The sequence below is a fragment of the Delphinus delphis genome, chromosome 4 (assembly GCF_949987515.2).
Source record: "Delphinus delphis chromosome 4, mDelDel1.2, whole genome shotgun sequence".
Classification (NCBI taxonomy): domain Eukaryota; kingdom Metazoa; phylum Chordata; class Mammalia; order Artiodactyla; family Delphinidae; genus Delphinus; species Delphinus delphis.
The window spans coordinates 70085822-70109966 of record NC_082686.1 but is presented as its reverse complement, the minus strand read 5'-3'; the positions used below and the strand labels follow the sequence as shown (position 1 = coordinate 70109966).

The 24145-nt window shown below is 42.2% G+C and overlaps 1 protein-coding gene across 5 annotated transcripts in view; it reads left to right on the top strand.

The window, feature by feature from the left end:
- LOC132424763 (integrin beta-5-like) overlaps positions 1-23902 on the top strand; it is an 86082-nt gene extending 62180 nt beyond the window's left edge. The window contains exons 7-8 of one of the 5 annotated variants that reach the window (XM_060010807.1): positions 1396-1491; positions 23668-23902. In XM_060010807.1, coding sequence (XP_059866790.1) covers positions 1396-1491; positions 23668-23766 — 195 coding nt within the window. In that variant the 3' untranslated portion in view covers positions 23767-23902. Of the gene's footprint in view, positions 1-1395; positions 1492-2107; positions 4040-19622 lie in introns of those variants that run through there. The other 4 variants (XM_060010806.1, XM_060010808.1, XM_060010805.1 and 1 more) reach the window with 4 other exon arrangements.
- Positions 23903-24145: the final 243 nt, after the last annotated feature.

The window sequence follows — 24145 nt, the reverse complement described above, 5'->3', positions numbered from 1 at the left end:
CCTTTGCCACCTTCCTCTGGACCTCTACTCACCGACTCTCCACCCCATTCTTGGGACTGGGTCTCTACTCCATCTTCTCCAACTGGGCTTCTAGAACTTCTCCTCGTCATTAACTTAGACCATTTCTCAGGGATTTCTGTAGCTTTGTGCTTTTGTGCCCCCACATGGGGAGTGTTTAGTCGAGGGAAGAGGTGACCTGGCGAGACAGGATGGATCTCAAAGGGGAGAGGTGATTTTGCACGAGGGAGAGGACTGTGTTCCAGCAGAGCCAAAAACTGGGATAGAAGTTATGGGGCAAGACCAGCGAAGACGAGACTTCCTGACTTCTAGAAATGGGTTTCCTGATGCCCTGAGTTCCATCCGTGTCAGGGGTGGGGCGGCAGGTGTCCTACACGGGAGGAGAAGCCCCAAGGACCTTCCATTCCCAGGAGCCTGTCACTGGGACCATGCGATTAAACAGAACTTAGGCAGAATTTCAAACATATGCTAGGCCAGTGAAGTGGACTCGACCTAACTATCAACCAGAGCCAACAATTAAGATTTTTCCACACTTGCTGTTCAGTTTTTTCCTCCCAAAATCTACACCCTCTTCCTTCCCAAACCCATTCTGGTGTTCGGCTGGAGAGAAATTCTTTCTCATTCTTGCTCGGCTAGCCCGTTTTCTCCAGTTTGAAGAGGTGGTCAAGAGTAATGGAGTCTGGAAAAAGAACTCATAACTGTACAACCTGATAACTGTAGAGCTCACCGATGAGGACCCCAGCGTCCATCATCAGCCCTTAAAAGTCCTTCCGGACGTTGCTGAGCTGCCTCGAGGTGTCCTCCCTCCCTTCTTGCTCTGCACCCCTCCCCCGCCACAGCCCAACTTTTATGCCAAATGTCAGCAGCCTCTTCTGCCCATTCTGAGCCATGAGAGGACTGAGCAGAGCCTGTAGGGGACATTGGCAGGCCCAATACTGGGCACAGGAAAAGGAAAAATAGGACAAGGAGATCAGGAAGATCAGTCTTAGGGAAGAGAGGGAAGATAACAGGTGTTGACGGTAGGTGGTCGGACGTGGTGGCTCTCCTTTTGGGGACTTCCCCCCTCTGCCCCATTCCTGCTGAAGGGATGGAAACACGGACCAAGTGTGGGAAACCTCCACTCATCACTTCTCTATTCTGGGTTGGAGGGGTAGGAGGAGTGAGTCTAGTTTAGTAGGTGCCAGAGGGTCCTTTCCTGGAGAATCTCCCCCACAGTTTCTCAGTAAGGAGCTGCTGATGGGGCGTGGTTATTAAGGCGCTGCCAGGGGAAGGTGCTTATCGTGGCAAGTGATGAGTTACTGAGCGCACGTGGGAGCCACGTGCTCGTGTGTCAGCCTGGGAGAAGTGTTACAACCTTGCCTTTTGCCTTGGCCCTAGGACTATCCATCCCTTGCCTTGCTTGGAGAGAAATTGGCAGAAAACAACATCAACCTCATCTTTGCAGTGACGAAGAACCATTATATGCTCTACAAGGTACACCTGGAGGGAGTGAGGGAGGCTGATGGCCTGAATCTGGGGGCCCTGCTGACCCTGAGATGAATGGGAGATTGGAACGTGGGGTCAGGTGAAGTGTGGAGGCCGGGTGAGGGGTGTTAACAGCCCTGTTCTGTGTGGGCAGAGATCCAGAGGAGGGTGGAATATAGCCCTGATCCGATCTACTGGAAAATAATAGTATTAAGGAAGCTCTTAAGCATTCATAGAGCAGTACATACCAAGGAAGTTAAACATATGGTTTCTAATTCGGTAATGAGAAAAACTTTGGACATAGTTTTTCAGATGATGAAACGGAAACACCCAGGGAATAGGGAAGGAAGATATAAAATGAAAATGTACAGAAAGAAAACTAGGCATCTAGGCAGGCTGCATCACCAGTTCCACAGTCTATAGAGTTTTTATGCCTTCCTGCAGAGTACGGGGGACCAGTGGGTTAGTTTGGGACAGGAATTTCTGAAGAAAACAATACGTGTCTTGAGTGAACAGAGCAGTATGTGTGTGAGCCTGCCCTGTCTAAGAGAGACTCTTCCCAGGTCATCCCATGGGGCACCATTATACGTTTCCCTCGTGAATGTGCTCTTTCCCACGATCACAGGCAAGTTGCCTTTCACTAGAACTCTCCTCCAGACGGCTCAGGGAGTGTTCGTGTGAGCCAAGTGTGAAGCCCAGCTCACCTCTGACATCTTTTGAATTGAGAGGTTATGAGAAATTAATCCCCACCTCTAGAACAGCCAACCCCTGTCCCCTCTCTTTACTGCTCTTAAGTATCCCCCAAAGAACCCTTGTCTGATGGTGTGTTTCTGTTGCTTCTGCCTGAGATAATCATTGATAAAATGCCACTTACACCTTCTTGAGTTCTTTATCTTCTTTTAGTCTGAATCAATTTTAGAAGATGAAAACAAGGGAAGGAGGTTGCTCAGTGAAGATAGCAGGATAGAACATATCCATTTACAAATACCAGTTTTAGAGAGGTCAGCTGCACAGACTGTACTGAGAATGCTACCGGATGCTCCAGGAGGGAAGAGACCCACCTCGGCTTAAGCCAGCCTTGCTCAGAACCAAGGACCTCTCGCTCGGGAGGCATATCCAGCCCAAGGCAGGCTGAGGGTGGCGGGTGTTTCTAGCAATTTCTGTCACTTTAGTAAGTGACATACTGAGGCCTTCGTACAAGTGAAAGAGGAAAGGCAGCCACTTCAAGGCTGCCTGCTTTGCCAAAGACTTCACCCGGAGATACCAGACCTCCTTGGGAAGGCACCATTCACGTTCATTTCCCTCCTAGGAAAAGAGAGGCTGTATTTGAGACCCTTAGAAAAGTTTCCCCTTTCACTTCTGCTGGCCAGGTCGAGGGCATCCTTGAACTGAACCTGGGGATGCCCGTGTAGTCTGGCGGGGAGAGGGCGAGCACATCCATAATATATTGACCTTAGAGGATGGAATTCCAGAGAGTTGTCCATTACATGCCAGAGAGGAGGGGTCTCCGAGAAGAAGCATGACATTATGCTAAAAAATATAAACTGTGTATAAAGAAAAATATTAAAAATCAAAGAATAAGGATTTACAGCAAATATGACAGAATGAGGGTTAATATATCTTGATATTCCTAAACCCATACAAATTAATTTTAAAAGGAAAGGAAACCACTAAGAACCCAAGAGATACATGGGCAAAGGACATGCACAGATGATTGACTAAGGAGAAAGTGCAAGAAGACACATGGTCTGAAAAATGTTAACACTTGTAGCTGGAGAGGAAGGGAGACTACCCCTGCCTGGGCACCAAGCATCTTGCATACAGTTTTATTTCATCCTCACAACCATAGTCATGTTAGATGCCATAATCTAAGTTATAAATGAGGAAACTTGAGGTTCAGAAGGGTCAGGTAGCTTATTGACCAATATCAACTGGCAAAGCTGAAACTGACCCCATGACGACTGTCAGGCTCCAAAGACTAGGGACTTTCCACTCACCAAGCTGCCTCTCTAGTGATTGTTGTGAATCAAAGCAAACTCTTTTCACCTATTAAATTATCAGAATCCAATGCTGATGAGAGTATGATGGAAGAGTCATTCTCATAAGAGATTATGGGTGGGTGAGTAAATTAACAAAACCCTTTGAACTCTGTCAAGACTTATTAAGAGTCATAAAAATGTTGATTTCCATTGACCCAGTCATTCACTTTGGGGGAATCTTCTCTCAGGGAATAATTCAATATGTGGAAAGAGTTGTGGGCAAAAAGATGTTCATCATGGATTTATAAGAGTGAACAATCGGAAATAACCTAAATGTCGAGAATTGTCTGACTAAACTGGTAAATGTTTACTTTCCGCTTAATAGAATATTATATAGCTATTATAAACATTTGTTATATTATGAAGTGAAAAGGAAAGCAATTATTTCAAATAGCTTTAAAAATAAACCCTTTGATATCAGGATTAAGAAGTGAAGAAATGAGGGAGCTTCTACTTTTTATATTTATGTATTCCTGGAATTTTTATATTTTATTTTATTTACTTGTTTTTTTGGCTGCATTGGGTCTTTGTTGCTGTGTACAGGCTTTTCTCTAGTTGCGGCGAGTGGGGGCTACTCTTCGTTGTGGTGCATAGGCTTCTCATTATGGTGGCTTCTCTTGTTGCGGAGCACAGAGAAGTGTGCTCTAGGCACACAGGCTTCAGTAGTTTTGGTGCATGGGCTTAGTTGCTCCACGGCATGTGGGATCTTCCCGGACCAGGGATTGAACCTGTGTCCCCAGCATTGGCAGGCAGACTCTTAACCACTGCGCCACCAGAGAAGTCCCTGGAATTCTTTTTTTCCCCTTGGAATTTTTTAATTAAATATTTTACACTTTAAAAAAATAAGGGGTACAAGATGGCAGAGTAGAAGGACGTGCTCTCACTCCCTCTTGCAAGAACACTGGAATCACAACTAACTGCTGAACAATCATTGACAGGAAGACACTGGAACTCATCAAAAAAGATACCCCACATCCAAACACAAAGGAGAAGCCACAATGAGACTGTAGGAGGGGCACAATCACAATAAAATCAAATCCCATAACTGCTGGGTGGGTGACCCACAAACTGGAGAACACTTATACCACAGAAGTCCACCCACTGGAGTGAAGGTTCTGAGCCCCACGTCAGGCTTCTGAACCTGGGGGGTCTGGCATCAGGAGGAGGAATTCCTAGAGAATCAGACTTTGAAGGGTAGTAGGATTTGATTGCAGGACTTCAACAGGACAGGGGAAAAGAGAGACTCCACTCTTGGAGGGCACACACAGAGTAGTGTGCACATCAGGACCCAGGGGAAGAAGCAGTGACCCCATAGAGACAGAACCAGACCTACCTGCTAGTGTTGGGGGTCTCCTGCAGAGAGAGGGAGTGGCTCTGTCTCACTGTGAGGACTAGGACACTGTCAGCAGAAGTTCTGGGAAGTACTCCTTGGCATGAGCCCTCCCAGAGTCTGCCATTAGCCCCACCAAAGACCCTGGGTAGGCTCCAGTGTTGGGTTGCCTCAGGCCAAACGACCAACAGGGAGGGACCCAACCCCACCCATCAGCAGACAAGATTAAAGTTTTACTGAGCTCTGCCTACCAGAGCAACAGCCAGCTACCAACCACCAGTCCCTCCCATCAGGAAACTTGCACAAGCCCTTTAGATAGCCTCATCCACCAGAGGGCAGACAGCAGAAGCAAGAACTACAATCCTGCAGCCTGTGGAACAAAAACCACATCCATAGAAAGACAGACAAGATGAAAAGGCAGAGGGCTATGTACCAGATGAAGGAACAAGATAAAACCCCAGAAAAACAACTAAATGAAGTGGAGATAGGCAACCTTCCAGAAAAAGAATTCAGAATAATAATAGTGAAGATAATCCAGGACCTCAGAAAAAGAATAGAGGCAAAGATCGAGAAGATGCAAGAAACTTTTAACAAAGACCTAGAAGAAGTAAAGAACAAACGAACAGAGATGAACAATACAATAATTGAAATGAAGAATACACTAGAAGGCATCAAAAGCAGAATAACTGAGGCAGAAGAACAGATAAGTGATCTGGAAGACAGAATGGTGGAATCCACTGCTGCAGAACAGAATAAAGAAAAAGGAAAGAAAAGAAATGAAGACAGCTTAAGAGAGCTCTGGGACAACATTAAATGCAACAACATTCGCATTATAGGGGTTTGAGAAGAAGAGAGAGAGAAAGGGCCCGAGAAAATATTTGAGGAGATTATAGTCAAAAACTTCCCTAATATGGGAAAGGAAATAGCCACCCAAGGTCAGGAAGCACAGAGAGTCCCATACAGGATAAACCCAAGGAGAAACACACCAAGACACATAGTAATCAAATTGGCAAAAATTAAAAGACAAAGAAAAATTATTGAAAGCAGCAAGGGAAAAATGACAAATAACATACAAGGGAACTCCCATAAGGTTAACAGCTGATTTCTCAGCAGAAACTCTACAAGCCAGAAGGAGTGGCATGATATATTTAAAGTGATGAAAGGGAAAAACCTACAACCAAGATTACTCTACCCAGCAAGGATCTCATTCAGATTCTATGGAGAAATCAAAAGCTTTACAGACAAGCAAAAGCTAAGAGAATTCAGCACCACAAAACCAGCACTACAACAAATGCTAAAGGAACTTCTCTAAGTAGGAAACACAAGAGAAGAAAAGGACCTACAAAAACAAACCCAAAACGATTTAGAAAATGGTAATAGGAACATACATATCGATAATTACCTTAAACGTGAATGGATTAAACGCTCCAACCAAAAGACACAGGCTCGCTGAGTGGGTACAAAAACAAGACCCGTATATAGGCTGTCTACAAGAGACCAACTTCAGAGCTAGGGACACATACAGACTGAAACTGAGGGGATGGAAAAAGATATTCCATGCAAACGGAAATCAAAAGAAAGCTGGAGTAGCAAAACTCATATCAGATAAAATAGACTTTAAAATAAAGAATGTTACAAGAGACAAGGAAGGACACTACATAATGGTCAAGGTATCAATCCAAGAAGAAGATATAACAATTATAAATATATATGCACCCAACATAGGAGCACCTCAATACATAAGGCAACTGCTAACAGCTCTAAAAGAGGAACTCGACAGTGACATAATAATAGTGAAGGACTTAAACACCTCACTAACATCAATGGACAGATCCTCCAAACAGAAAATTAATAAGGAAACACAAGCTTTAAGTGACACTATAGACCAGATAGATTTAATTGATATTTATAGGACATTCCATCCAAAAACAGCAGGTTACACTTTCATCTCAAGTGGGCACAGAACATTCTCCAGGATAGATCATGTCTTGGGTCACAAATCAAGCCTAAGTAAATTTAAGAAAACTGAAATCAGATGAAGCATCTCTTCTGACCACAACGCTATGAGATTAGAAATCAATTACAGGGAAAAAAACCGTAAAAAACACAAACACACAGAGGCTAAACAATACGTTATTAATAACCAAGTGATCACTGAAGAAATCCAAGAGGAAATCAAAAAATACCTAGAGACAAATGACAATGAAAACACGACGATCCAAAACCTGTGGGATGCAGCAAAAGCAGTTCTAAGAGGGAAGGTTATAGCTATACAAGCCTACCTCAAGAAACAAGAAACATCTCAAATAAACAATCTAACCTTAAACCTAAAGGAACTAGAGAAAGAAGAACAAACAAAACCCAAAGTTAGCAGAAGGAAATAAATCATAAAGATCAGAGCAGAAATAAGTGAAATAGAAACAAAGAAAACAATAGCCAAGATCAATAAAACTAAAAGGTGGTTCTTTGAGAAGATAAGCAAAATTGATAAACCTTTAGCCAGACTCATCAAGAGAAAGAGGGAGAGGACTCAAATCAATAAAAGTAGAAAGGAAAAAGGAGAAGTTACAACAGACACCACAGAAATACAAAGCATCCTAAGAAACTACTACAAGCACCTCTATGCCAATAAAATGGACAACCTGGAAGAAATGGAAACATTCTTAGAAAGGTATAACCTCCCAGGACTGAACTAGGAAGAAATAGAAAATATGAACAGACCAATCACAAGTTATGAAATTGAAACTGTGATAAAAAAGCTTCCAACAAACAAAAGTCCAGGACCAGACGGCTTCACAGGTGAATTCTATCAAACAATTAGAGAAGAGCTAACACCCATCCTTTTCAAACTCTTCCAAAAGATTGCAGAGGAAGGACCACTCCCAAACTCATTCTACGAGGCCACCATCATCCTGATACCAAAACCAGACAAAGATCGTACAAAAAAAGAAAATGACAGACCTGTGTCACTGATGAATATAGATGCAAAAATCCTCAACAAAATACTAGCAAACAGAATCCAACAACACATTAAAAGGATCATACACCATGATCAAGTGGGATTTATCCCAGGGATGCAAGGATTCTTCAATATATGCAAATCAATCAATGTGATACACCATATTAACAAATTGAAGAATAAAAACCATATGATCATCTCAATAGATGCAGAAAAAAGCTTTTCACAAAATTCAACACCCATTTATGATAAACACTCTCCAGAAAGTGGGCAGAGAGGGAACCTACCTCAACATAATAAAGGCCATAGATGACAATCCCACAGCAAACATCATTCTCAATGGTGAAAAACTGAAAGCATTTCCTCTAAGATCAGGAACAAGACAATGATGTCCACTGTCACTGCTATTATTCAGCATAGCTTTGGAAGTCCTAGCCTCAGCAATCAGAGAAGAAAAAGAAATAAAAGGAATACAAATTGGAAAAGAAGAAGTAAAATTGTCACTGTTTGCAGATGACATGATACTATACATAGAGAATCCTAAAGATGCCACCAGAAAACTACTAGAGCTAATCAATGAATTTGGTAAAGTTTCAGGATACAAAATTGAGGCACAGAAATCTCTTGCATTCCTATACACTAATGATGAAAAATCTGAAAGAGAAATTAAGGAAACACTCCCATTTACCATTGCAACAAAAATAATAAAATGCCTAGGAATAAACCTACCTAGGGAGACAAAAGACCTGTATGCAGAAAACTATAAGACACTGATGAAAGAAATTAAAGATGATACTGACAGAAGGAGAGATATACCAAGTTCTTGGACTGGAAGAATCAATATTGTGAAAGTGACTATACTACCCAAAGCAATCTACAAGTTCAATGCAATCCCTATCAAATTACCAATGGCATTTTTTACAGAACTAGAACAAAAAATCTTAAAATTTGTATGGAGACACAAAAGACCCCGAACAGCCAAAGCAGTCTTGAAGGAAAAAAATGGAGCTGGAGTAATCAGACTCCCTGACTTCAGACTATACTACAAAGCTACAGTAATCAAGACAACATGGTACTGGCACAAAAACAGAAACGTAGATCAATGGAACAAGATAGAAAGCCCAGAGATAAACCCACACACCTATGGTCAACTAATCTATGACAAAGGAGGCAAGGATATACAATGGAGAAAAGACAGTCTCTTCAATAAGTGGTGCTGGGAAAACTAGACAGCTACATATAAAAGAATGAAATTAGAACACTCCGTAACACCATACACAAAAATAAACTCAAAATGGATTTGTGACCTAAATGTAAGACCGGACACTATAAAACTCTTAGAGGAAAATATAGGAAGAACACTCTTTGACATAAATCACAGCAAGATCTTTTTTGATACACCTCCTAGAGTAATGAAAATAAAAATAAACAAATGGGACCTAATGAAACTTCAAAGCTTTTGCACAGAAAAGGAAACCATAAACAAGACAAAAAGACAGCCCTCAAAATGGGAGAAAATATTTGCAAACGAATCAAAGGACAAAGGATTATTCTCCAAAATATATAAATAGCTCATGCAACTCAATATTAAAGAAACATACAACCCAATCTAAAATGGTCAGAATACCTAAATGGACATTTCTCCAAAGAAGACATACAGATGGCCAAGAAACACATGAAAAGCTGCTCAACATCACTAATTATTAGAGAAATGCAAATCAAAACTGCAATGAGGTATCACCTCACACCAGTTAGAATGGGCATCATCAGAAAATCTACAAGGAAGAAATGCTGGAGAGGGTGTGGAGAAAAGTGAACCCTCTTGCACCGTTGAATGTAAATTGATACAGCCACTATGGAGAACAGTATGAAGGTTCCTTAAAAAACTAAAAATAGAATTACCATATGACCCAGCAATCCCACTACTGGACACATACCCAGAGAAAACCATGATTCAAAAAGACACATGCACCCCAATGTTCATTGCAGCACTATTTACAATAGCCAGGTCATGGAAGCTACCTAAATGCTCATCGACTGACGAATGGGTGAAGAAGTTGTGGTACATATATACAATGGAATATTACTCAGCCATAAAAAGGAACGAAATTGGGTCATTATGTAGAGATGTGGATGGATCTAGAGACTGTCATACAGAGTGAAGTAAGTCAGAAAGAGAAAAACAAATATTGTATATTAACGCATATATGTGGAATCTAGAAAAACGGTACGTATGAACCGGTTTGCAGGGCAGAAATAGAGACACAGATGTAGAGAACAAAGGTATGGACACCAAGGGGGGCAAGCTGCGGGGGCTGGGGGGTGGTGGTGTGATGAATTGGGAGATTGGGATTGACATGTATACACTGATGTGTATAAGATGGATGACTAATAAGAATCTGCTGTATAAAAAAATAAAAATTAAATTCCAAAAAAAAAATAAGGAAAATATGTAGGATAAAAGCTTGAGAATAACCATATCAAAATATCAACAATATTAGAGTAGGAGGACTATGGGTTTTTCCCCTCATTTTATTTTTAAATTTTCTTTGTAATGTATTACTAAAGATGTAGTTTTACAATAGAAAAACATGTCATTCTAAAATGAAAGTATGGGGCTTCCCTGGTGGCGCAGTGGTTGGGAGTCCGTCTGCCGCTGCAGGGGACGCGGGTTCGTGCCCCGGTCCGGGAGGATCCCGCATGCCGCGGAGCGGCTGGGCCCGTGAGCCATGGCCGCTGGGCCTGCGCGTCCGGAGCCTGTGCTCCGCGGCGGGGGAGGCCGCGGCAGTGAGGGGCGCGCGTACTGCAAAACAAACAAACAAACAAAACAAAACAAAAAAGCTCATACACTTTCTTTAGAACATTATGAATAACCCTCCCCGTGAAACAATAGTCAAAATTCATGAGCAGCAACTACAAATAACCTAGCAAATATATGGAGAATGTTCAATCTCATTAGTGGTCAAAGAAATGAGAATTTAAATACCGAGGTATCATTTTTCCCCTACCATCGTAGGGAAAAAGCCTACTTTTTAAAAGTGAAAATACATTATGCTGATGGATGAAAAGAAAGCTGCAGAGGAGTAAATCAATATAAATCATTAAGAAGATAATCTGGCAACAATTTCTAGAAGCCTCAAAATTTTTATTCTTGAATTAGTAGTTTTACTCCCTGGAATGTACACTAAGGAAACAATACAAAATGAAAAGAAAAAAAGAGAAGGGCACATCCTTCTCGCTCCCTTGCCCCCCAGCACTAGGCTCGTATCCGAAGAACTAAGTCAGTTAACCTTCAGGAATAATGGAACTTTGAGGCCATTAATGCCCCCTGAAGCTCTCTGTCCTCCGATTAATAGGTATCACAGTAAAGCAAGTTTTCTCAGCCTACTTCTCTACAGAGGCAGGTAGGTCAAAGGCCCCCTAACGTCATTGCCATTGATTTCTACATTTCTATTATCCTAAGTTTCTATTATTAGCACCTTGGTTATCACCCACTAGACCTGGAACTCTTTAAGGGCAGGGACCTCAGTCTTATTTATCTCTTTGTTTTGTATCCACCTCTACTCCTTATGACTAACACTCATATAGTAGATGTCTCATAGATGTTTATAAAATTGGCTGTCATTTCAGCTACTCCCACTCCATTGTGCCCCATTGTCTACCCTTTCTAATTTGTGCATTTGGCTGAAGTTGGCGTCTTTTTTTTAAAATTTATTTTTGGCTGTGTTGGGTCTTCATTGCTGCGTGCGGGCTTTCTCTAGTTGTGGCAAGTGGGGGCTACTCTTCGTTGTGGTGCATGGGCTTCTCATTGCTGTGGATTCTCTGTTGTGGAGCATGGGGTCTAGGCACGTGGGCTCAGTAGTTGTGGCTTGCAGGCTCTAGAGCACAGGCTCAATGGTTGTGGCGCATGGGCTTCGTTGCTCCGTGGCATGTGAGATCTTCCCGGACCAGGGATCAAACCTGGGTCCCCTGCATTGGCAGGCAGATTCCTAACCACTGTGCCACTGGGGAAGTCTCAAAATTGGCGTCTTTGTTCAGTTGATTTATTCATAAATGTCCTTGTTTATGTGCCAACCAGTCTGCATTTCAGGGGTGCTATGTTTATGAAAGGACTCTTGCGTCATGTACCTTAAAGCAAGGTTCAAAATCCATTCCTCTCTGGGCCTATTAGCAGTAATCGCTTTCTATAACTATCACTAATAGAGGGATGTGATAACATGTGGGTAATAAAACATGGTGGGGAATCAGTTGACTCATAGAAAGTTAAAACTGGAAAGGAGCTCACGAAATGGTGGTGTGGCTCAACCTCTATTCTGATTTTACATATAAGGAAACTGAAGACCAGAGAGAGGAAGTTTTCCCAAGGGAGGGAAAATTTGGTTTATGGAAGGGTTGGGATAAGGGTCCAAAGTCTAGGAAGCCAGCTCATTGGATTTCCAGGACACATGTTGTCATCAAAAGCGTATGGGGGACGGTGAGGCCAGCAAGCCCAGCCATGGCGACTGACGTAGTGAAGGCCGAGTCAGCAGGGATCCTGTGACAGGGCTTGGCTGGAGAGCACGGAAGGGCTGTGGGGCAGATCTGGACAAGTGTGTGGATGACGTAAAAACAGTGTGGTGTGGTGAGTCGAGCATGGGCTTTGAAACTTGGGATTCAATCCCTGGGCTGCCGCACGTCCCCTTGTTACGTTACTTCCCTAAGATCCAAGTTTTCAGTCTGTAGAAACTTGCTTACAGAACTGACTTCTCAGAATTGAGTTAAAGGAGACAGTGGATGTGATTTCAACTCAGCACCAGGAAAGAGCTCTGGAAGATGGTGATTGCTGCCATCCTCGTGGAGGTCAACTCTTGGGGTCCTTCTAGGACGTTAAAAGTGAGCACGCATCCCCCCGTCCATCTTCAGGATGCTTCTGGACAGCTCCTACCTTGCTGAGGGAGGACCTGTCCCCATTGGTCTGACTGCGCTCGTGAGCATGGGCTGCCCAGCTACGGTCGGCTGCCTGTTTTGTAGGGCCCACAAGCTAAGAGTGATTTTTACATTTTTTAAAAATTTATTTATTTATTTTTTGGCTGCGTTGGGTCTTCATTGCTGTGCACAGGCTTTCTCTAGTTGTGGTGATCGGGGCTTCTCATTGCGTTGGTTTCTCTTGTTGCAGAGCACGGACTCTAGAGTGCTCGGGCTACAGTAGTTGTGGCTTGCGGCCTCTAGAGCGCAGGCTCAGTAGTTGTGGCGCACGGGCTTAGTTGCTCTGTGGCATGTGGTTCTTCCCAGACCAGGGATCAAACCCGTGTCCCCTGCATCGGCAGGCGGATTCTTAACCACTGTTAAGCCATCAGGGAAGTACTACATTTTTTTTTAAACTGGAAAAAATCAAAAGAATCGTATTTTGTGAAATGTGATAATTATGTGGAATCCAAATTTCAGTGTCACAAAAGAAGTCTTATTGGGACACAGCTACACTCATTTGTTTGCACGTTGTCCACAGCAGCTTTCATGCTACCATTGCAGGGTCGATCAGTCATAACAGATTATGGGTGACATGACATGACACTCTGATCACTTCACACTGCTGCTCAGCACACTACACACCACGGTGGAACAGTTTTAACCCAACAGTGTTTCAAATGCCATGCGTAGTAATACCATGACATTTTGTGACATATAGTTGATGTACAACATTATGTTAGTTTCAGGAGTACCTCATAACGATTTGACATTTACATACGTTATAAAAGGACCACCACGATAAGTCCACAGATAAGCAATAATTTGTCCTCATACAAAGTTATTACAATATTCTTAACCATATTCCTTATGCTGTATGTTACATCCTTGTGTATTTACTACATAACTGGAGTTTTACAACACTTCATCCCCTTTACCTGTTTCCTTCACCGCCACCCCGTTCCCTTCTGGCAACCACCCATTTATTCTCAGTATCTATGAGTCTCCTCTCATTTTGTTTTATTCGTGTGATTGCTTTGCTTTTTAGACTCCACATATAAGTGAGATGATGCGGTATTTGTCTTTCTCTGTCTGGCTTATTTCACTTAGCATAATAGCCTCTAGATCCATCCATGTTGTCACAAATGACAACCTTTCTTTTTCATGGCTGAGTAATACTCCACTCTGTATATATACCACATCTTCTTTATTCATATATCAATAGGACACTTAGGTTGCTTCCATATCTTGCTACTGTAAATAATGCTGCAATGAATATTTCTTGTTCCTGCCAAGCTCAGCTAGACATTGTAAACATCACAGCATTTCCATACCCACTCTCCCCTGGGAACTGTTTAGGACTGAAAATGGGAGGACCTTCTGCTGTCCACCCGCAAGCGGGCCCTAGTACTTGTCCTACCTGTGCATCTCACCTGGCAATGTGCAGCCTCCACCTCAGGAGGGGATTTGCCAGTAAATAAAAGCTAAAAAATATTTTGAGACCCTTGGACTTAAAGAACTCCAGCAGTGCACAGTCATTTTCCAATTGTGTGAGAAGTAATGAAAGGTAAGGGGCACAATATATAGATTATATAGGGAAGAGTCCTCCTGTCTTGGATATTGATCAGCCAGGACAACTTTAAACCCCCAGAACTGGATGGTATCGACAGGAAGCCACCTGACGCAGCAAACATGAACTTCAGATAAGAAAGATACAAGGGAGAGGCCAGGGAAAAGAAATGCAGGTGGATTTTTATTGACCTCATAAAAACTGACATCATCACCAGAAGGCCTGGGCTCTAACAGCTGGTACGAGACACTCCCTAACAGATTCCCGGCTCTTTTTCCCAGATCACGATGTGAGGCCTGAGTCCGCTCAGCTCTCTGAGCCTCAGTGTCCTGATCAGGGAAGTGGGGATAATAAGTGTTGCCTCCCAGAGTTGTTGTGAGGATGAAAAGGGAGAATTCATATGGAAACACTCTGTAAACTACAAAGAAACATAACACAGATGGGTTCTCTTCAATAGGGCCATCCTGTCACCAAAAGAAAGACAGACAAGTACAGGATTAATGAGTCATTTCACTAGTAACTGGTCCTGAAGACCTCGGACTTGCCATCCAAGCTTTCTTGTCATTTCCCCTTCCCTCCTTCTCCAACCTGCTCCCCATATCATGAAGGGATTAATGGGTTAAAAATCGTAAGCTCTGTCCAGGTAGGAACCAAGTCTGTCCTGCTCAACATGGTATGCTCAGTACCTGGCACCTAGCAGGCATTCACTAAAACAAAGAATAGGTGAATGGGTGGATAAATCGTCCAACAGAAAAAGTAAATTGAAGTTAAAGTTCCGGGAGATCTACCCCCTTCAGTAGCTGCAGGCTGATGACTTGCTGACGGCAGATAAATATGTAGCTATGACATGTAACTGAACAGGGACCTCTAGCAAAGATCTCGTGTATCAAAGTTCAAGCAAACATTTGTGTACCAAACAATTTAAAGACATACTATAAAGCCATTCACGTGATGAATTATGGAACAACTATATAATGAAATACCACTCAACAAATAAAAGGAACAAAAACAACAGATTTCTGTATATTAATTTTGTATCCTGCAACTTACTGAATTTATTTAATAGTTCTAATAGTTTTTTGATGGCGTCCTTAGGATTTTCTATATATATTATTATGTCATCTGCAAATAGTGACAGTTTTACTTCTTCCTTTCAAATTTGGATTCCTTTTATTTCTTTTTCTTGCCTGATTGCTGTGGCTAGAATTTCCAATATTGTGTTGAATAAGATAGCAACAGTGGGCATCTTTGTCTTCTTCCTGATTTTAGCGGAAAGGCTTTCAGCTTTTCACCATTGAGTATGATGTTGGATCTAGGTTTGTTGTAGACAGGCTTTATTATGTTGAGGTATGTTCCTTCTATACCCACTTGGTTGAGAGTTTTTATCATAAATGAGTGTTGAATTTTGTCAAAAGCTTTTTCTGCATCTATTGAGATGATCATATGATTATTATTTTTCAGTTTGTTAATGTGGTGTATCACATTGATTGATTTGCAGATATTGAACCATCCTTCCATCCCTGGGAAAATCCCACTTAATCATGGTGTATGATTCTTTTAATGTATTGTTGAATTCAATTTGCTAATATTCTGTTGAGGATTTTTGCCTCTACGTTCATCAGTGATATTGGGCCTGTAATGTTCTTTTTTGTGTGGAATCTTTGTCTGGTTTTGGTGTCAGGGTGATGCCGGCCTCATAGAATGCATTCAGAAGCATTCCTTCCACTTCCGGTTTTTGCAGTAGTCTGAGAAAGATGGGTGTCAAGTCTTCTCTAAATGTTTGGTAGCTACTGAGTCAGGCCAGACCCCAGCCCTACCTCCATGTGTACCCACAGAGCCTGCAGCTGCTATTGCTGGACCTGCCCCACCCACTGGAGCACCAGTAATATGCTCATATATCCCTCAGGCACTGAGTTCACAAACTCACCAGCAGAACATAAATCTACAGATTACATAGCCACTGGGACACAGCTCAGATTTCAGCCCTGCTTCCGAAGTCATGAGGCCCCTAGGGATTGGCTTGGATTTTAGCTCCACCTCCACGTGTGGATAACCCGCCAGCGCTTGCGTGCTCCCAGAGCTCGTGGAGGTGGAGCTGCGCCTGCTGTGAGAATGAGTTTGCTATGACGGGCCCCAACCCTCCCTTCGAGTGTGTGTGTTACCAATGAGACTTTAATGGCGGACCTGGGCTCCTTCCTGTGCCCACCTCCAGTTGGGGTTTGGACCACACTCCAGCCCCTTCAGGCTGTCTCCACACAGCCAACCCCAGTCCTCTCCCTGGTTCTGTCCTCTGAAGCCCAAGTTTTGGCACCCAGACCCTGCACACACCAGTAAATGCACATCTTGGGCTGAAGGGTGCAGGAATGTGGCAGGACCCTCTGCTAGTCTCTCTCTGTTCTGCCTGCTACAAGCTGGCTGCTGTGCTTTCCTCTGAGCCTCTGAAGCTCCCTTTCAGTTCCGACTGATCTCCCAACTGTTAAAAGGGGTTCCCAGGGTAAAGGAAACTTTCCTCTTTCACAACTCCCTCCCAGGGGTGCAGGTCCCATCCTGATTCCTTTTTCCTTTTCTTTCATCCTACCCAGTTATGTGGTGATATTTTTTGCAATTTTGGTTTTATGAGAACTTCTGCCAGCATTCAGCAGTTATTCTGTGAGAATTGTTCCACATGTAGATGTATTTTTGATGTATTTGTGGGAGGAGGTGAGTGAGTTCCACATCCTTCTATTCCTCCATCTTGATCCAGCCCCCTCAAGTCTTTCCTGTTCTGTTCCTTTGGGTGGAATGTTATATATATATCTATGAAATCCGTCTGGTATAACGTATCATTTAAGGCCACTGTTTCCTTATTGATTTTCTGTCTGGATGATCTGTCCGTTGATGTAAGTGGGGTATTAAAGTCCCCTACTATTATCGTGCTACTGTTAATCTTTCCCTTTGGGTTTGTTAATATTTGCTTTACGTATTGAGGTGCTCCCAATCTTTTTGGATTGGCCCCTTTGTCATTATGTATTGTCCTTCTTCGTCTCTTGTTACAGTCTTTGTTTTAAAGTCTATTTTGACTGATATAAATATTGCAACCCTGGCTTTCTTTGGGTTTCTGTTTACATAGAATACCTTTTCAATCCCCTCACTTTGTCTGTGTGTGTCTTTAGATCTGAAGTAAGTCTCTGGTAGGCATATATGGTTCTTTTTTTTTTTCCATCTTACCAGCCACTCTATGTCTTGATTGGAGCATTTAGTCTATTTACATTAAAGTAATCATTGATAGGTTCATACTTATTGCCATTTTGTTCATTGTTTTCTTTTTGTTTTTGTAGTTCTTTTTTGTTCCTTTCTTCTTCTTTTGCTCTTTTCCCTTGTGATTTGATGACTATCTTTAGTGTTATGTTTGGATTCCTTTCTCTTTTGTGTATGTGTATCTATTATACACTTCTGGTTTGCAGTTACCATGAGATTCATATATAACAACATATCTTTTTTTTTTAAGTTGATGATCTCCTAGGTTCAAATGCATTCTAACAACCCTGCATGTTTACTCCTTCCCCACAACCTTTGATATTTTGGTGTCATATTTTACATCTTTTGGTTTTGTAGATCCCTTTACTACTTATTGGGATATAAATGATTGTATTACTTTTGTCTTTTAACCTTACTACTAGCTTTATAAGTGGTTGATCTATTACCTTTACTGTATGTTTGCTTTTACCAATGAGAATTTTTCACTTTGTAATTTTCATATTTCTGGTTGTGACCTTTTCTACTTAGAGAAGTCCCTTTAACATTCCCGCAAAACCAACTTAGTGGTGCTGAACTCCTTTAGGTTTTGCTTGTCTGTAAAACTGTTTATCTCTCCTCCAGCTTTGAATGACAGCCCTGCCAGGTAGAATGTTCTTGGTTATAGGTTTTTTTCCTTTCATCACTTTAGATATATTGTGCCACTTCCTTCTGGCCTGCAAAGATTATGCTGAAAAGTCAGCTTATAGTCTTATGGGAGTTCCTTTATACATAACTAGTTGCTTTTCTCTTGCTGCTTTTAAGATTCTCTCTTTAATTTTTGCCATTTTAATTACAGTATGTTTTGGTGTGGACCTCTTTGGGTTCCTCTTCTTTGGAACTGTCTGTGCTTCTTGGACCTGAATTTTTTTTCCTTTCCCAGGTTAGGGAAGTTTTCAGTTACTGTTTCTTAAAGTAAGTTCTCTACCACTTTCTCTCTCTCTTCTCCTTATGGGACCTCTACAGTACAAATGTTAGTATGCTTTATGTTGTCCCAGAGAGCTCTTAAGTGTTCCTCATTTTTTTTAAATTCTTTTTGTGTGTGTGTGATATCCACTACTTTGTCTTCCACTGATCTGTTCCTCTGTACCATCTAATCTACCATTGATTCCTTCCAGTGTGTTTTTTATTTCAGTTATTATATTCTTCAGCTCTGTTTGTTTCTTCTTTGTATCTTCTAACTCTTTGTTGAAATCTCATTGTGTTCATCCATTCTTCTCCCGAGTTCATTGAGCATCTTTATGATCTGTAGCTTGAACTCTTTATCAGGTAGATTGCATATCTCCTCTTCACTTAGTTCTTTTACTGAGGTTTTGTCTTGTTTCTTCATTTGTAACATATTCCTCTGTCTCCCCATTTTGCCTAACTCTCTGTGTTTATTTGTATGTATTAGGTAGGTCACTTCTCCAAGATTGAGAAGTGACCTTATGTAGGAGACATCCTGTGGGGCCCAGCAGCACACTTCCCTCTGGTCACCAGAGTTATATGCTCTAGGGGTGCCCCATATGTAGACTGCCTGAGCCCTTTTGTTGTAGAGGGGCGAACTGCCATGGGCACATGGAAGGCAAGCCTGGCCCTCAGCCTGGTTCTGCCAGGCCTTGCCTCATGCAGTGGCTGCTGGCCTGCTGGTGAGTGGGACTGATTCCTGGAGCAACTGGCTGCAGGATCCAGGGAGCCCCAGGGCTGGTCCTGGCCCACTGATGGGCAGGGCCAGGTTCTGGGGCTGTTGTCAGTCCACTGGTGGGTAGGTAAACCTGTGGTGCTGATATGCTAGGGAGAGGACTCCAATATTGCACTTGCTAGCACCGGTGTCCTCATGGTAGAAGGAGTTCCCCAAAATGGCTTCTGCCAGCATCTATGTCCCCAGGGCATTTCCCCTTTGCTTCCTGCCTCTTGGGGAGGTGCTCTAAGATCAACAGGTTTGTCTGACCCAGGCTCATTTTAATTTATTGCCTCTGTGCTTAGACTTGGAGCATCTGAGATTTTGTGCGAGCTCTCTAAGAGTGGAGTTTCTGTTTCCTACAGCCCTCCAGCTCTCCCGAACATAAGCCCTGCTGGCCTTCAAAGGCAGACATTCTGAGGACTCGTCTTCCCATGCCAGACCCCTAGGCTGGGTAACCCAGTGTGGGGCTCAGACCCCTTGCTGCTTGGGAAGAACCTCTGCAATTGTGATTATCCTCCTGTTTGTGGGCTGTCTCTCTAGGGTGTGAGTCTTGAGTATATTGCCTCCCTGCCCCTCCTACCCATCTCATTGTGGTTCCTTCTTTATATCTTTAGTTGTGGAAAATTATTTCTGCTTGTCGTCAGGTTGTTCTCATCGATAGTTGCTTTGTAACTATTTGTAATTTTGGTGTGTCCCTGGGAGGAGGTGAGCCCAGGGTTTTCCTACTCCACCATCTTGACCATACCTAATAGCAGACTTTGTATTAGCAATGGGAAATGAGTTTTGTGTTCCATCTCTAGTCCCTGAGGAAATGCCAATGCTTCAACATTTTCTTTTTTAAATCACCAGTGCATAACCATCATGTCAAAAAAGAAGAGAAAAGTGGACTTCAAGTGCCATGCTTTTAAATCCCAGTATGCATTATTTTGGAGTATGGAGTATGGATTATTTTGTCATCAAATTCGATGGCAAAGCATTGCTTATTATGCAACAACACGATTGGTGGGCTAAACTAATAGATTATGTTAAGTTACCAGACTAAGGATGTATCACAGGAGAGCAGCCATCAGGAAAAATAGAAAATTTTAAATGAATTATCTCATTGCAGCAAAATTTCCTCATAAAATTAAATAATGAAAATGAGGCTGCAGTGAAAGCAAGTTTTCAAGTGGCTCATTTGTTAGCCAAGCAAGGAAAACCAATTAGGGATGAGTTAATTAAATTGTTTTTGATTGCAGCAGCCAAAGAAATGTGTCCAGACAAAAGAAATTTATTTAAGACTGTTTCAGCAAGAAGAGTTGCTCAAAGAGTTGAGAACATTGGGAACAGTGTCAATGGTCAATTAATAAACAAGGCAAATAATTTTGAGTGGTTTTCCTTGGCTCTTGATAGGTGAGAGATGTTACCAATACTACTCAGTTGTGGTTTATTTAAGGAGCCAGTGACAAGTTTGAAGTGACTGAATAATTAGCCTCTATGAAGAGCTTCTGTGGAACAACTATAAGAAATAATATTTTCAAAATGAAATTATCTACTTTAAATGGGTAAATATATGATATGTGAATTAAATCTCAATAAAGCTATTTTGTAAAAAAAAATTTGCAAAGAAATTGTGAGAACACTATTTTCAGTATAAATTGAAGTAGAATCTGCTAAGATATGTTACAGCTGAAGGTGGTAGAAACATGTGTGGAGCAGAAAAAGCTATAGTTGGATTCACTTACAAAGCTCCTGAAAATGCTAGACATTTAAAGCCTATGGTTATTCATTATATTATTTATGAGTAAGAATTCTGTGGAGAATATTTGAATATACCCTGTGTTGTAGAGCCGGTACTGTTAACGATGAACGTCACTCACTGTCAGTGGACTTAACCATCACTGGTTCTGTGAATCTTTGTCTAATATAGAAGCTAACATCCTGACTTATCCTACTATAAAGCAGTTTCCTGGCCGAGCAGTAGTGAGCAGAGTGGAGCAGAGACTGAGATATTTGCCTGCAATGGCTTTTGAAGGTAGCTTTTGCTAAAGACTTGGTAATGCTTCTTAATGAATTCAACTTACAATTACAAGGTAAAACAGCACTACGTGCAAATTTTATACTATGGTTAAGTCATTTTAACAACAATTTAATAATGTTGTATAATTCATAAGTAATGTCAAGCTACTTTCTATACTTCCCCTGCAGTCAAAATTTTAAATGAGAAGAAAGATCTTCCTATCTAGCCTGTTTGTTTTTTTAAAGAAGATGTTGGGGGTAGGAGTTTATTCATTTATTTTTGCTGTGTTGGGTCTTCGTTTCTGTGCGAGAGCTCTCTCCAGCCGCGGCAAGCGGGGGCCACTCTTCATCGCGGCGCGCGGGCCTCTCACTATCGCGGCCTCTCTTGCTGCAGAGCACAGGCTCCAGGCGCGCAGGCTCAGTAGTTGTGACTCACGGGCCTAGTTGCTCCGCGGCATGTGGGATCTTCCCAGGCCAGGGCTCGAACCCAGGTCCCCTGCATTAGCAGGCAGATTCTCAACCACTGCGCCACCAGGGAAGCCCCTGTCTAGCCTTTTATTGAACAAGCTTGCTGACCCAGATCTAAGTCACAGTTGTACCTGTGCTTCAGATTCCTAGCCATAATATATGTATTATAATAGTAAATCTTCTTTATGATTCTGAGTTAATAAGTGTGAAGTGAAGAGTGTAGAATGGTGGCACATGGTAGGTGCTTTTAAAGTGTAAGTTGTTATTAATAACTATATTTCTATAGCTCTTCTGAACTATGCAGAGATGTGGTCATTACAAAAAGCTATCTGTAGGCAGAGGGAGGCCTCTGGTGAATAAAAGTTTCCTTTAAGACAGTCCTCTGTAAAATTGCTGGAGAGATTTCCATCTAATCCATCCCAGATTACATTTTAAATTTTTTATTTTTTGGTGGCAGCTTTATTGAGATGTAATTCACATACCATACAGTTCACTGATTTAAATTCAATGCATCATCACAGCCAATTTTAGAATATTTCCATCATCCCAGAAAGAAACCCATACTTCTTAGCCATCATCCCCTCATCCTCCCACTTCCCCCTAGTCCTAGGCAACAACTGATCCACTTTCTGTATCTACAGATTTGCTTATTCTGGACATTTAATATAAATGGAATTATACGATATGTGGTCTTTGTGACTGGTTTGCTTCACTTAGCCTATTATTTTCAAGCTTTATCCACATTGTACTTTATTCCTTTTTATGTTGGAATAATGTTCCACTGTATGAAATATACCACATTCTGTTAATCCATTCATCCGTTGATAGACATTGGGTTCTTTCTATCTTTTGGCTATTGTGAATAATGAACTTTCATGTACAAATTTTTGTGTGGACAAGTTTTTTCACTTCTCTTAGGAACATATCTGGAAGTGGAATTGCTGGGTGAAATGGGAACTCTCACTTTTTGAGGAATTACCAGACTTTTGTCTAGAGTAGCTGTACCATTTTGCATCCCTACCAGAAGTGTATGAGGATTCCAATTCCCCACATCCTCACCCATACTTGGCAATTATCTGTCTTTTGCTTATAGCCATCTTAGTGATGATAAAGTGATATCCAGCTCACTTTCAATTCTCTGGGATGATGTATTGGGGAAAACTACTCTTCCCACCACTCCACACTGGGTCCGTGTGGGAACAACACCCTGGGGGCCCAGCCCTGCAAGAGCTTCAGGGTATTTGCACTAGAACGTAACTTTTTCTCAGAGGAGAAAAGATTCCCAGAGATTGTGCCCCGTTGGTAATTAGTTTTCAGTTCACAAACCCACACATTTATACTACCCTCTGAATGAGCATTATTGGGAGAGGAGGAAATATTTTTCAAGGGACTACAAATAGTTACAGGGCAGATTATTACAAGGCATCTTGACTCAGCAGGAGCCAGGACAAGATGGCTTCTAGAGAGAAGTTCTGTAGACACTACTGCCCAGCCCTACCTCCCACCACCCACTCCCCAACCTTGTGATTTCCAGAGACACCAAGGAGTCTTCTGGGGAGAGGGACCAGGGCCGGTGGGAGAGAATTTCCAGAAAGGAAGGGGGAGTCTCCCTGAGGAGACAGACCTCCCCTCACTGCAGGAGGTCAGAGGGAAGGGTGGTTTCTGGTCCTTCCCTTTATGGCGGCTGCCGCCCAGAGTGGAGCAGAGACTGAGATATTTGCCTGCAAAGGAATCCTGCCAATCGGGGGCTGTTTATTGCGTGCCTGTGTGCGCTGGCCTCTGCTGGGTGTTGTGCTTATCAGGTGCACTGTACAGAGAGGGTTTCAAGGTGAGATCTTCCCATTACGGGAAGTAGCTCCCAGCCCACCTTGCGTGTGCCCTGCATAGCACCTTCACAGTTATCGCAGAAATGCTCATTTCAAGTCATTGCTCCATCCGCAGAGCCTGGAACAACATCTGGCAGTTGTAGATGCGCTAAAGTGTTCGGTGAATGAAGGAAAACACCTAGACTTGACACTGGCTGGTGGAACCCAAGCATAGTACCTCACTGTATCTATTGTTTTGTAGTTTATTTATACTTAGTAAATACAGTATTGCTGAAAATTTCCTTTGTCATAGTGACTATGTAATATTCTTCTCATGAACTCAATAAATTTGTCTTGACCAAGCTCTAGCTTTTGGACATTTTCATAGTTTAAATTTTTTCCTATGAAGAATAATACATCCTTGTATAGATGTTTTTGAGCACAGGTCTGACTGTTCCCTTAGGAAAAATTCCTAGAATGGAATTGCTGGGTCGAGTGGTGGGTCCATTGTTAGAGGCCTGTGATGCATATCGCCAAATGTCCCTTCCCCCAAAGGCTGTGTATGAGGCATGTTTCCCACACACCATTGTCTTCAGCAAGCATTGTCATTCTTT